Raw genomic sequence first — 12,505 nt, 5'->3', positions numbered from 1 at the left:
GGTTTCTTGTAAATAGCTTTTGTTAATGTTGAGATATGTTCCCTCTACACTCATGTAGGTGAGTGTTTTTTATCACGGATACTGGATTTTACCAAATGCTTTTTCTGCATCTATTGACATGATCATATGGTTTTCCATCTTCTCTTTCGTTAATGTGGTTTATCACATTGATTGATTTGTGTACGTTGAACCATACTTGAAACCCTGAAAGGAATCTAACTTGATCAACATGATCAAGATGATGGTGTATGATCCTTTTCATGTATTGTTGGATTGTTTCATGTATTCATGGATTGTTGGATTCAGTTTGCTAATATTTTGTTGATGAATTTTGCATTTATATTAATAATATATTTGCCTGAATTTTATTTGTTATGACATTTTTTTGGTTTTGGTATCAGGGTGATGGTGGCTTCACAGTATGAATTTGGGAGTATTCCCCTCTCTTCAACCTTTCTGAAGAGTTTGAAAAGGATAGGTATAGGTTCTTCTTTGTATATTTGGTAGAATTTCCCAGTGAAGCCATCTGGTACTGGACTTTTGTTTGCAAGGAATTATTCTTATTCTATTATCCCTTCTATTTAACATCTAGTGATCAGTCTGGTCAAATTATCTGTTTCTTCTTGACTCAATTTTGGAAGGCTATGTATTTCTAGAAACTTGACCATTTATTCTAAGTTGCCAATTTGTTTGCATATAACTGTTCATAGTATTCTCTCATGATTTTTTGGATATCTGCAATATTAACTGCTATATCTTTTTTTTTTTTTTTTTTTTTTTTGTCCTTTTACGGATGCACACAAGGCATATGGAGGTGCCCAGGCTAGGGATAGAATAGGAGCTGTAGCTGCAGGCCTACGGCAGAGCCACAGCAACTCCAGATTTGAGCCACTTCTGTGACCTACACCACAGCTCAAAGCAACACCGGATCCTTAACTCACAGAACAAGGCCAGGGATCAAACCCACAACCTCATGGTTCCTAGTTGGATTTGTTTCTGCTGTGCCACGATGGGAACTCCCTCCTCTTTCATTTCTTATTTTGCTTATTTGGGTCCTCTCCTTGGTAAACTCGGCTAGAGATATGTCACTTTTGTTTATCTTTTTAAAAAAGCAGTTCTTAGTTTTACTGATCTTTTATATTGTTTCCTTGATCTCTATTTAAAATATTTCCTCTCTGGTATGTCTTTATTTCCTTTCTTCTGCTGACTTTGGATTTTGTCTGTTCTTCTTTTTCTTTCTAAGTGGTAGATTAGGTTCCTTATTTTGAGATTTTTCTTGTTTCATAAAGAGGGTCTCTATTACTATAGACTTCCCTCTTAGAACTGCTTTTGCTGCATCCCACAGATTTTGTAAGGCTGTGTTTCTAACTGTTGTTTGTCTTAAAATAACTTCTGACTTCCTCTTTGATTTCATTGTTGACTTTTTTTTTTTTTTTTAGTAGTATGTTGTTTAGTCCTCATGTGACCTTTTTCCCCATTTTTCTTTGTGTGGTTGATTTCTAGTATCATACCACTGTAGTCAGAAAAAATGCTTGAATTAATTTCTGTCTTTTTAAATTTGTTGAGGGTTCTTTTGTGGCCTAATATATGGTCTATCACAGAGAATGTTCCACGTGCACTTGACAAGAATGTGTATTCTTGTTTTTGTGGATATAATGTCCTGTAGATATCAATTAAGTCCAACTGGTCTACTGTGTCATTTAGGAACTCTGTTGCTTTACTGACTTTCTGTCTGTAAGATGTGTCCAATGATCTCAGTGGGGTGTAAATGTCTCTATTATTGTACTCCTGTCAATTTCTCCCTTCATGTCTGTTATATTTGTTTTATATATTTAGGTGCTCCCACAGTGGGTGCATATAAGTCAACAAATGTAACATCCTCTTCTTGAATTGATCCCTTTATAATTATATAATATCCTTCATTGTTTTACTTTTGGACTTTTTTTTAGTCATACCCATACCACACACATACCACATGGAAGTTTCTAGGCCAAAGATCAAATATGAGCCACAGCTGCAACCTATGGAACAGGTGTGGCAATCTGCATTGAGGTGTGGCAATCCTTAACCTACTGCAACAGGCTAGGGATCAAACCCACTGCCACAGAGAAAATGCTCTTTCCTTAACCCACTGTGCCACAGTGTGAACTCCTTATGTACTATGTTTTAAAGCTTATTTTGTCTTTATTGACACCCCTGCTTTCTTGCCATTTCCACTTGCATGAAGTATCTTTTCCATTCCCTCCTTTTCTTGTCTTTTTAGGGCCACACCCACAGCATATGGATGTTCCCAGCCTAGGGGTCAGCTGCCAGCTTACACCACAGTCAAAGCAAGATGGGATCCAAGCTGCATCTGCAACCTACACCACAACTACACCACAGCTCATGGCAATGCCAGATTCTTAACCCACTGAGCAAGCCTAGGATCAAACCTGAGTCCTCATAGATACTAGTCAGATTTGTTTCCAATGAGCCATGAGAGGAACTTCACCATCCTCTCATTTTCAATCTGTGTGTGTCTTTTACCCTAAGGTGCATCTCTTGCAGGCTTCTTTTTTTTTTAGGGCTGCACCCATAGCATATGGAGGTTCCCAGGCTAGGGGTCTAGTCAGAGCAGTTGCTGCCAGCCTACGCCAGAGATACAGCAATGCCAGATCCGAGCTGCATCTGCGTCCTATACCACAGCACATGGCAACGCCAGATCCTTAACCCACCGAGCAAAGCCAGGGATTGAATCCACAACCTCATGGTTCCTAGTCGGATTTGTTTCTGCTGCACCATAATGGGAACTCCTTGCAGGCTTCTTTTTTTAAAAATCTAATTTACCACTCTGTACCTTTTGGTTGGAACATTTAGTCCACTGATATTTAAAATAATTATTGATAGGCATGTACTTATTGGCATTTTAAGCCTTGTTTTCCAGTTGATTTTGTAGTTCTTTGTTCATTTCTTTTTTCTTTTGTAGTTTGATAACTTTCTTGTGTATTATGCTCGAGCTTCTTTCTTTTTGGTTTTTGTGAATTAACTGTAAATTTTAACAGCCCACAAGTGAGGCATATGGAGGTCCCCAGGATAGAAGTTGAATTGGAGATGTAGCTGCCAGCCTATGCCACAGCCACAGCAATGCCAGATATGAGCCATGTCTGTGACCTACACCACAGTTCATGGCAATGCTGGATCCTTAACCCAATGAGTGAGGCCATGGAACAAACCTGTGTCCTCATGAATGCTAGCAAGATTCATTTCTGCTGAGCCACGATGGGAACTCCAACTGTATGTCTTTTATTTGTGTGATAATCTAAATTGGCAGAGTATCTTAGGTTGCAGGTTTTTCCCTTTCAGGACTTTGAATATATAATGCCACTCCATTTTGGCCTTCAATGTTTCTGCAAAGAAATAAGCCAATGGCCTAATGGGGGTTCCTTGTAACTGACCCTTTTGTTTTCCTCTTGCCGTCTTTAGAATCTTTATCTTAAACTTCTGCCATTTTAAATATGATACCTCTTGGTGTGTATCTGACTGGGTTCATCTTGTCTGGGACCCTCTGTGCTTCATGAACCTGGATATCTGTTTCCTTCTTTAGGTTTGGGAAGTTTTCATTCTTTTCAGTAAATGGCATTGGGAAAGCTGGACAGCTACATGTAAATCAATGAAATTACAACACTCTCTGTATACAAAAACTAAACTCCAAATGGCTTTAAGACTTAAATATAAGACATGACATTGTAAAACTCCTAGATGAGAATACAGGCAAAATGTTTTCAGACATAAATCACAGCAATATTTTCTAGGATCAGTCTCCCAAGGCAAAAAAAGTAAAAGCAAAAATAAATAACTGGGATCTAATCAAACTTAAAAAGTTTCTGCATAGCAAAGGAAATCATCAACACAATGAAAAGGCAACCTATGGGAGAAAATATTTGTAAATGATGCAACCAACAAGAGGTTAATATCCAAAATATACAAACATTTCATACAATCCAATATCAAAAAACCCAAACCCAATCAAGATCAAGCTGAAGATTTAAGAGATTTCTCCAAAGAAGATATACAGATGGCCACTCAGCACATGAAAGATGCTCAACATCATTAATTATTAGATAAATGCAAATCAAAAATCACAACAAGGTATGGCCTCACACCAGTAGAATGGCTGTCTTCAGAGAGTCTTCAAATAATGAATACTGGAGAGGATGTGGAGAAAAGGGAACCCTCATATACCATTGGTGGGAATGAAAATTGGTGTAGCCACTATAGAAAACAGCATGGAGTTTCCTTAGAAACTAAAACTAGAATTACCATATGATTCAGCAATTCCACTCCTCAGTATATATCTAGAAAAAATCAAAACCACTAATTCAAAAAGATATATGTAACTCAATGTTCACAACAGCATTACCTAGAATGCAAACAACCCAAGTGCCTATCAACAGCTGATTGGTTTAAGAAGATGTGGTACACACATACACACACACACACACACACACACAGGAATATTACTCAGCCATAAAAATGAATGAAATAATGCCATTTGCAGGAACGTGGAGGGACCTAGAGAATATGATACTACGTGAAGTTAGAGGAAGACAAATATTATATAATATCATTTATGTCTGGGGTCTATGAAATAGTACAAATGAATCTATACACTAAACAGAATCAGACTCACAGATATAGAAAACAAACTTATGGTTATCAAAAGGGCATAGAAGTAAGTCAAGGGATAAATTAGGGGTATGGAATTAACATATAAAAACTACTATATGGAAACAAGATAAACACCAAGGATTTACTATATGGCACAGGGAACCATATTCAGTATCCTATAATAACTGATAGTGGAAAATAATATGAAAAATGTATCTATATAACTGAATCTCTTTGCTGTACAACTGACAGTAACACTACTATACTTCAATTAAAAAAGCTAAAAAGAATACATAGTTTGGACTAGGCACTGGAGGGAAAGAAACCTTTCTTCTTTTAAGAAGTTTATATATGACATATATATATATATGTTAAGACTAGCAAAGATATATAAGAAAATAATCACAGTATGATAATTGAGGGTAACCATGAAAGAAAGTTAACTCATGAAAACAGATCAAGTCAATTTTACTTTCCTAAGTTAACTTCTATCTCAGTGTATGACTATTTATTTAATTATTCTCTCTCCTATGAGACTGTAAACTTTATATGGATAGGACCTAAGTTTAGTTTTGATTATCATTCTTTTCAAGACACTATGAGTACAGTGCTTGACACGGAGTAGGTGTTCTACATAAATTTTAGATGAGGAGTTCCTGATGTGGCACAATGGGATTAGCAGTATCTCTGCAGTGCCAGGATACAGCTTCAACCCCTGGCCTAGCACAGTAAGTTAAAGGATCCAGTGTTGCTGTAGCTGCAGCATAGGTCTCAAGTGTGGCTTGAAGTTGATTCCTGGCCCATGAACTCCACATGCCACAGGGTGGCAAAAAATAAAAGTTAGCTGAATGTTATAAGGCAGAAAAAATGAAAAGCAAAATATAATTACAGAAACATCAGGTAGCCACAAAAAGTGTTCAGTGACTAAGAGAAACAAATCTCTGTAAATAGAGCAATTTGTTCCACAATAGTTCACAAACATAAAATCTATGCATAAATTATTAAGAGATGATTGATAATTAGATAAATCTCATGAGGAACCTATTATCTTTATATAATTTAGTTTCATTTATCAGAGAGGCTGTCATAAATAATCATTTTTAATGTTACTTTTACTATTTTTTTTCTTCGGGGCTGCACTGTGGCATGTGGAAGTTGCTGGCCCAGAGATCAAATTCAAGCCACAGCTGTGGCAATGCCAGATCCTTTACCTAATGCACTAGGCTGGGAATCGAACCCATGCCTCTGCAGTAACCTGAGTTTCTGCAGTTGGATTATTTACCTATTGCACCATAGCAGTAACTCAAAGAAGACAGTATCTTAAAGTATCTTATGCTACCCCAGACCAGAAAAATGGGGAAAGATTTCTAAAAAAAATGGCTTTCAGTCAGTATTTAAAAGTAGACATGATCTGGACATATTAAAATTAGGAAAGGGCATCCAGGCAGATTGTACAAAGAAAACTTCTAGTACTACAAATGCTAGAGCATAAGGTATGAAAAGAGGAATAATAAGTGGCAATGCAAGAAAGGTAAACTGAGACAATATTATTAGAGTCTTAAAAACTATGCTATAGAGTAGGAAATGTATTCTGTGAAATTCATTCAAGGTTTTGAGTATGGAAGAGAAGATAACTGTACCTTAGAAGATAATTCTGGAAGAGTGTGCAGCCTAGATTAAAAAGAAATGAAAATTAAGAGGCAAAATGTCTTGTCAGAAGGCTACTATAATTAACCAGGGAAGAAATAATGAAGACCCAAAGTAAACCAAGAAGGATAGTTTACTGCCTGAACTTGAAGAGTAAGGAGAAGTAGAGAAGATGACTCTAAAGTTTTAAGTCTCCAAAACTAGGAAAATGATAATGCTACTGATAAAAATAGGTAACAAAGCAGTTCTGAAAAATAAATTTGGTTTTGAACATTTTTATTCTCATTCACCAGACAGTTCTAGTAGATGTTAGGTTTAGAGTTGGAAGAGTGAATGTGAAGTAATTTTCTTGAGTAGAATTAACTGTTGATCCAAGATAAAAGATTTTTATGATTTGACTGTCCAAAAAATAAAAAAATGTCACTAGCAGTAAGTGAATACGTTCAGCAATTATTTGAAAATAATTAAAAACAAATTATATTACCTTTTGGAAGAAAAGTATTTCTGTATTTGATTTTTTTTTTAACTTAAGAAAAATATGGAGTTCCTGTCGAGGCGCAGCAGAAACGAATCCGACTAGGAACCATGAGGTTGTGGATTTGATCTCTGGCCCTGCTCAGTGGGTTTAGGATCCAGCATTGCCGTGAGTTATGGTGTAGGTCACAGATGCGGCTCAGATCTAGTGTTGCTGCGGCTGTGGCGCAGGCCTACATTTGCAGCTCCAATCGGATCCCTAGCGTGGGAACCTCCATATGCGGTGGTGGGTGTGGCCCTAAAAAGACAAAAGACAAATTAAAATAAAATAAAATATGTAAGTAAACATGAAAAAAACCTGTCATTCTCTTTTGTAAAAATAATGGACAACTGAACTCTTCCAAAAAGAACAGATACTGAATTACATCATGAATTAAATTTTAAGAAATTTACAAAAAAATTTTAAGAAACAGTTTCTAATCATGTTCTCTCCCATTCATTTGCATTTTCATTAAAAAAAATACATCTTAAAATGTCTGACTGCCTGCACATATGTGACTGAAGATGATCAGGAACAATAAAGTTGTCCTTATTACAATCAAGGTTGCCAAACACAAAAAATGATAGCTCCTTACATTTACTGGTAGATTATAATGCTTAAATACATGTGACTTTTAATTACTCTATTTTAATATTTCTACCTTCAAGATCACTTCTTTACCCTAAGGGAAACATTTTTAAATGCAGCTGTAGTACGACTGCTGAATAAACAGAAAAGTCACAGAAGTGCTGCTTTGAACTCAGTTGTTAACAGTTAGTGATAACAAAGAAACTTCCCAGGCTCCACCACAGAGAAATTACATCGCTGTTTTCAGTTTTACTCCTTGGTTACAACCTAAACATGCACCTGGAAGTCATTTACTCACATGACTTCACCTCATTTTAATGGTAAAATGTCTTATTAAAAAAATTAGTGTGTGTGTATCCTGGAGGTAGGGGTCAGCAGGGATTCCCTAGTTTTAACCTTCTGGGCAACAGCTTTCCTGCACTGGTTCCTCAGACAAACCCATAAACCAATACAGGAACTTTGGTGTTCTCCTACTGGGCAAAATTATTTAAACAACACATCAGCAGAAGGGTAAGAAGAAAAGTCTCAAAGCTGAGAGGTCACAATTAATTTCTCTTTATTGGCATGCTTATGGAAGAGTCTAATTCAGAGACGCTCAATCTTAAAAGCGAACTTGTCATGAAATTTACTAACCTTTTGTATGCTTATAATGTCTTGGGTGTTCCTTATTTTGTATTTTTAAAACACTAGGTGAAATGTCATGTGACCTATCATCTTCAAAATCACCACATCCAAACCCATAGTTCATACGTTGACCAATTACGCTTACACTGGATATTGTAATCCCTATAAAATAAAATACATAAAAATATTTATTTGAATGATGCAGGTAATACCATAGGTAGGTACATATCTCCCCTCTAAATCTATCTTGGTTTCTAACCTTTTTAAAAGGTGTGAATAATATAATGTTAGAAATTATAACATAACAGTATTTTTTTTAAAGTTTTATCTCATTTAAATTTTGTAGTATTTTTTTACTTTACTAGCAGATAAGAACACATAGCTATACTACAACATTTTATAAAACAGGCTTTACAATTATAATTAAATACAAAATTTAATATTTGAAAGAGATAAACACAAATTTTTAAAATGAGAGACATTTAATGTTTAAATGAAATCTTACACTTTATAGCAAAACAAATATATTTTAAATCTAGAATTTTACAACTGTTTCCTGAGAAATACCTATATTTTCCATTTCTTTTTTTTCTCCCATTCTCATGGTCTTGCTGGTGAGGCAGTAAACTACACTGCAAGGGAGTTTAGAATGTGAAATCATGCTTCCTGGCTTTAAATTATGGGACAAATACTTAAACTGGTGACAGAAATTGGTCAAGATAGTTAACCTTACTTGTAAAATGGGGATAATAGTAATACCTCTTACAGAACTATTATGAGAATTAAATGAAGAAAATGTAAAGGGCTTAGCACACCACATAAACGTGTAAAGTGACGAGCATACCATGAATACCCAAAAGTTGTGTTCCTATTTCAAAGTAAAACAAATCAAACCCTAAATTAGGCCTCCTTTTAATTAATACAAACATTTTAATCTACACTGGGAAGTTAAAATTGAACACCCTATATTAATAATACTTATCAGCTATTAAAACCACAAAACTACTAAACAGAAAACCCTAGCCAATATATATTTGAGTCACCATCCATTTTTACATATAGCTGCTATGTAAACCATTAAGCAATAACAATAGGTTTTTAATACTGTTGAGGGTATTTTAATAAAAACAGGATAGTGAGAAGAGCAGGTGGCTGCTGGCAGCTGGGCTAGAAGAGTACTGCAGAGTAAATGGCACTAAGAGTTCATTGAGAACTACTTAAAAAAATCTGATATTGAATGATACAGATCTTCTGGGAGTAACATGGATATCTGTTTAAATTCTTCTTAGTTTTGATAGTTAATTCATAAAATAAGCTTCATAAGTTCTTCTTGTACTTTAAGTACTGCTTTCTACTAATAGCTAATACTGATCTAAAGCTACAGGAAAAAAGTTAACTATAACATCATCCAGGAAATTTAGCACAATGTGCTATAACAGGTAGTGGTGAGATCTATGAGGAGATCTTTAATGGAAATGCTATTATAAAGACAAGGTGCATTTATAATTTTTATATAATTATTTTTACTTTTATCTTCAGAGTCTTTATTTTAAGCATTATCATTTTTGTGTTTTACCAATTAAACAATAAACTGGAGAACTTGCTTGCTTACTAAAAACAAAACAAACCCTATCCTACATCAAGAAAAAAATATAAATCCAAATTTATAAAATTCTAAACAATTAGCAACTTAACATTTTGGAAGCATATTAAATCTAACCAAGAATATCTTACAGTAAATGTAATAATAGTATTTCTAAAACTTGATCTTATAAATACCTAAGTTACTTGTGAAAAATAGAGATTTCTAACTCTAAAGATTCATTCAGTAGGCATAAGGTGAGGCCCCAGAATCTATGTTATAGGCAACCCTGGTGATTCCTAGGATTAGGCAAACTTGCAAAACACTGCATATTAGACAAGTTTGGGAAACACTGAATATTGTACACAAACGCATGTATTATAAGAACTATCACTCCACTAAAACTTAAACGACTTAAGTTTTGACCTTAAACATAAGGTCATATAACTAGAGTCAGAGTCTAGAGTCAGAATCTCAAATCTCAATTTTCCAAATTTATTCTTTTCTAATTCCAAGGATATTCTTCCAAAAGAAGGTTCCATTTTTAACTAGATACTACAACCTGCCAATAACCTGTCTCTTCAAAATTATATATTTATTTGTAAAGTAATAAATAATTAGGATGATCAGTCTTAAAAAGAATTAAAGAATCAGTTTACGTATTACATTTCTTTGCATCCTCCCCTTTAGGAAAACAGATACTTACCAAGTTCCCACTAGGTGCTTTATGTATGTCACATACTTAGATCTTCACTACCCTTTTCAAGGTTTATGTTACTAGATGAGGGAAATGAGTTTCAAAGCAATTAAGTAACGTGCATGGAGATAGTGTTATTTATGTTAATAAATATCAAACTAGGATTCCAGCTGGTGTCTTTCAGACTCCAAAGCACATATACAGCAGCTTCCTGTGCGTAGTAGAACTACTATCCCTTAGTGGAACGCATAAGCTTTTGGAAGCCAATGTATCAGGCAAAATTATGTCAGGCATTTGGTGGTAATCAAGGGTAAATAATCTCTGCCTCAATCAAGAAACTGAGAGTCCAAAAAAGTAAAATAATTACAATACCACTATAAAAATTTCAGTGTAAAATATAATGCTATTACAAAAGAGGTGATAATCAACTTTATTTATGAATTGGGAAGGCTTCTCAGAGGAAGCAACTGAGTTTTTTTTTTTTTACAGCTGAATGGGGTGTGGTGTGGATTCAAGATTTCATACAGAATAAATAGTATGTGTAATTGCAGAGAGATAGGAACTGGTAGTGAAGGTGGTCTGATTTCACTGGATCACAAGATATAAAGCAGGAAGTGAAAATGAGACTGGAGAGGTTGACAGGGGCCATATCATGGAAGAATGTCCTGAGTAAATTTAGGCTGGGCAATATAGTCAGGCTTGCATTATGGGGAATACATTGTGAGTGAATGTGACTGAAGATGGAGAGAAATGTTAGATAGCTAGGTAAAAAATGAGTAAGAGTGACAATGGGAATTAAAAAGAGATGAAATTCAAAAGAGAAAGAGAGATGAAGTTAAGACTCATTTAGGAGAAAGAAATTTAAGAATAGCAAACAGATAAACACAGAGCTTTTCAGGAAGGTAATTATGGTGTAAGGTAAAGTAGCCTTAAGGTTATAAGGACTCTTTCTTATGGCTGTGCCTGTAGCATGTGAGTGTTCCCGGGTCAGGGATCAAACTCCTGCCACAGCAGTGACCCAAGCTGCTGCAGTGACAACACCAGATCTTTAATCTGCTGTTGCACAAGGAAACTCTGTAAGGGCTTTTTACATGGGGATCATGTGAAAACAAATATCATAATCCAAGTTGTTACAATTACTTCATAATTCAATACAGGTTTACTAATCATAAAGAACACATGTAATTCCATTCCTAAATTGATCAGAATCCAAATATTTTTCTAATCTATTATTAATTACTAAATCTATTTTCTGAAAGCTAATATTATAAATTCATGACTTGCAGGTTAGTTTGCAAAATTCCTTTTTCATTCTTTTCTTTTTACGGCTGCACCTATAGCATACGGAAATTCCAGGGCCAGGAGTCGAATTGGAGCTGCAGCTGGTGCCTGTGCCACAGCCATGGCAACACTGGATCCAAGCTGCATGTGCAACTTACACCATAGCTTAACGCGACATCGGATCCTTAACCTATTGTGACAGGCCAGGGGTCAAACCCACATCCTCACATAGACAATGTCAGGTCTTTAACCTACTGAGCCACAACAGGAACTTCGAGTTTGCAAAATTCTTACACAAGAAACACTAGTTAAATATTATTATTAAAAGAAATTGTCTTTTGTGGTAGTTCCTAAAGTATGTTACACGTTAGAATCACCTAGATTCATCAAAAACTCTGATGGCCAGGTTACATTCTATTATCTATTAAATCAAAATGTCTTGGTGTGGGAGCCAGGCATGGGTAACCTATGGACTTAAAGAGGGAATCAATTATTCAGTTAAGTATTTCTTCTTCCAAGAATACTACAATATTTATTCTTGTCAAAATAGCCTTTTAAGGAGTAAAAAGATGATTCCTCTTAGTTGGTAATTACAAAAATTCTAAATCTGAGATGCATTTGCTATCTTTTTTTTTGGTAATGCCCATGGCATGTGGAGGTTCCCAGGCTAGGGATCGACCCTGTGCCACAGCTGTAACCAGAGCCACAGAAGTGACAATGCCAGATACTTAACCCACTGAGCCATGAGGGGAACTCTTTACCATTTTTATATCATTTAAAAATCATACTTTTGGAGTTCCCATTGCGTTGCAGTGGGTTAATGATCTGGCTTGTCTGTGGAGGCAATGGTTTGACTCCCAGCCTGATGCAGTGGCCTAAGGATCCAGCATTGCTGCAGCTGTGGCATAGGTCACAGCAGTGGCTC

The 12,505-nt window shown here is 35.5% G+C and overlaps 1 protein-coding gene across 31 annotated transcripts in view; it reads right to left on the bottom strand.

Moving 5' to 3' along the window:
- Window positions 1–12,505, bottom strand: part of TOGARAM1 (TOG array regulator of axonemal microtubules 1) — a 75,847-nt gene that overhangs the window by 31,249 nt on the left and 32,093 nt on the right. For 17 of the 31 annotated variants that reach the window (XR_014818022.1, XR_014818024.1, XR_014818037.1 and 14 more), the window contains one exon: window positions 8,030–8,182. The exons of 12 other annotated variants lie outside the window; for them this stretch is intronic. Coding sequence is in view for 11 of the 19 variants with exons in the window: in XM_005659921.4 (XP_005659978.1) it covers window positions 8,030–8,182 (153 nt within the window). In the remaining 8 variants the exon portion in view is untranslated. Of the gene's footprint in view, window positions 1–6,553; window positions 7,067–8,029; window positions 8,183–12,505 lie in introns of those variants that run through there. 2 more of the 31 variants (XM_084980432.1, XM_084980433.1) reach the window with 1 other exon arrangement.

Source organism: Sus scrofa, chromosome 1, assembly GCF_054392235.1.
Source record: "Sus scrofa isolate SSC_HxYL_T2T_F1_AM1 chromosome 1, Sscrofa_HxYL_maternal_Yorkshire_Landrace_v2.0, whole genome shotgun sequence".
Classification (NCBI taxonomy): Eukaryota; Metazoa; Chordata; class Mammalia; order Artiodactyla; family Suidae; genus Sus; species Sus scrofa.
The sequence above is the reverse complement of the archived record's forward strand: the minus strand, read 5'-3'. Positions and strand labels throughout refer to the sequence as shown.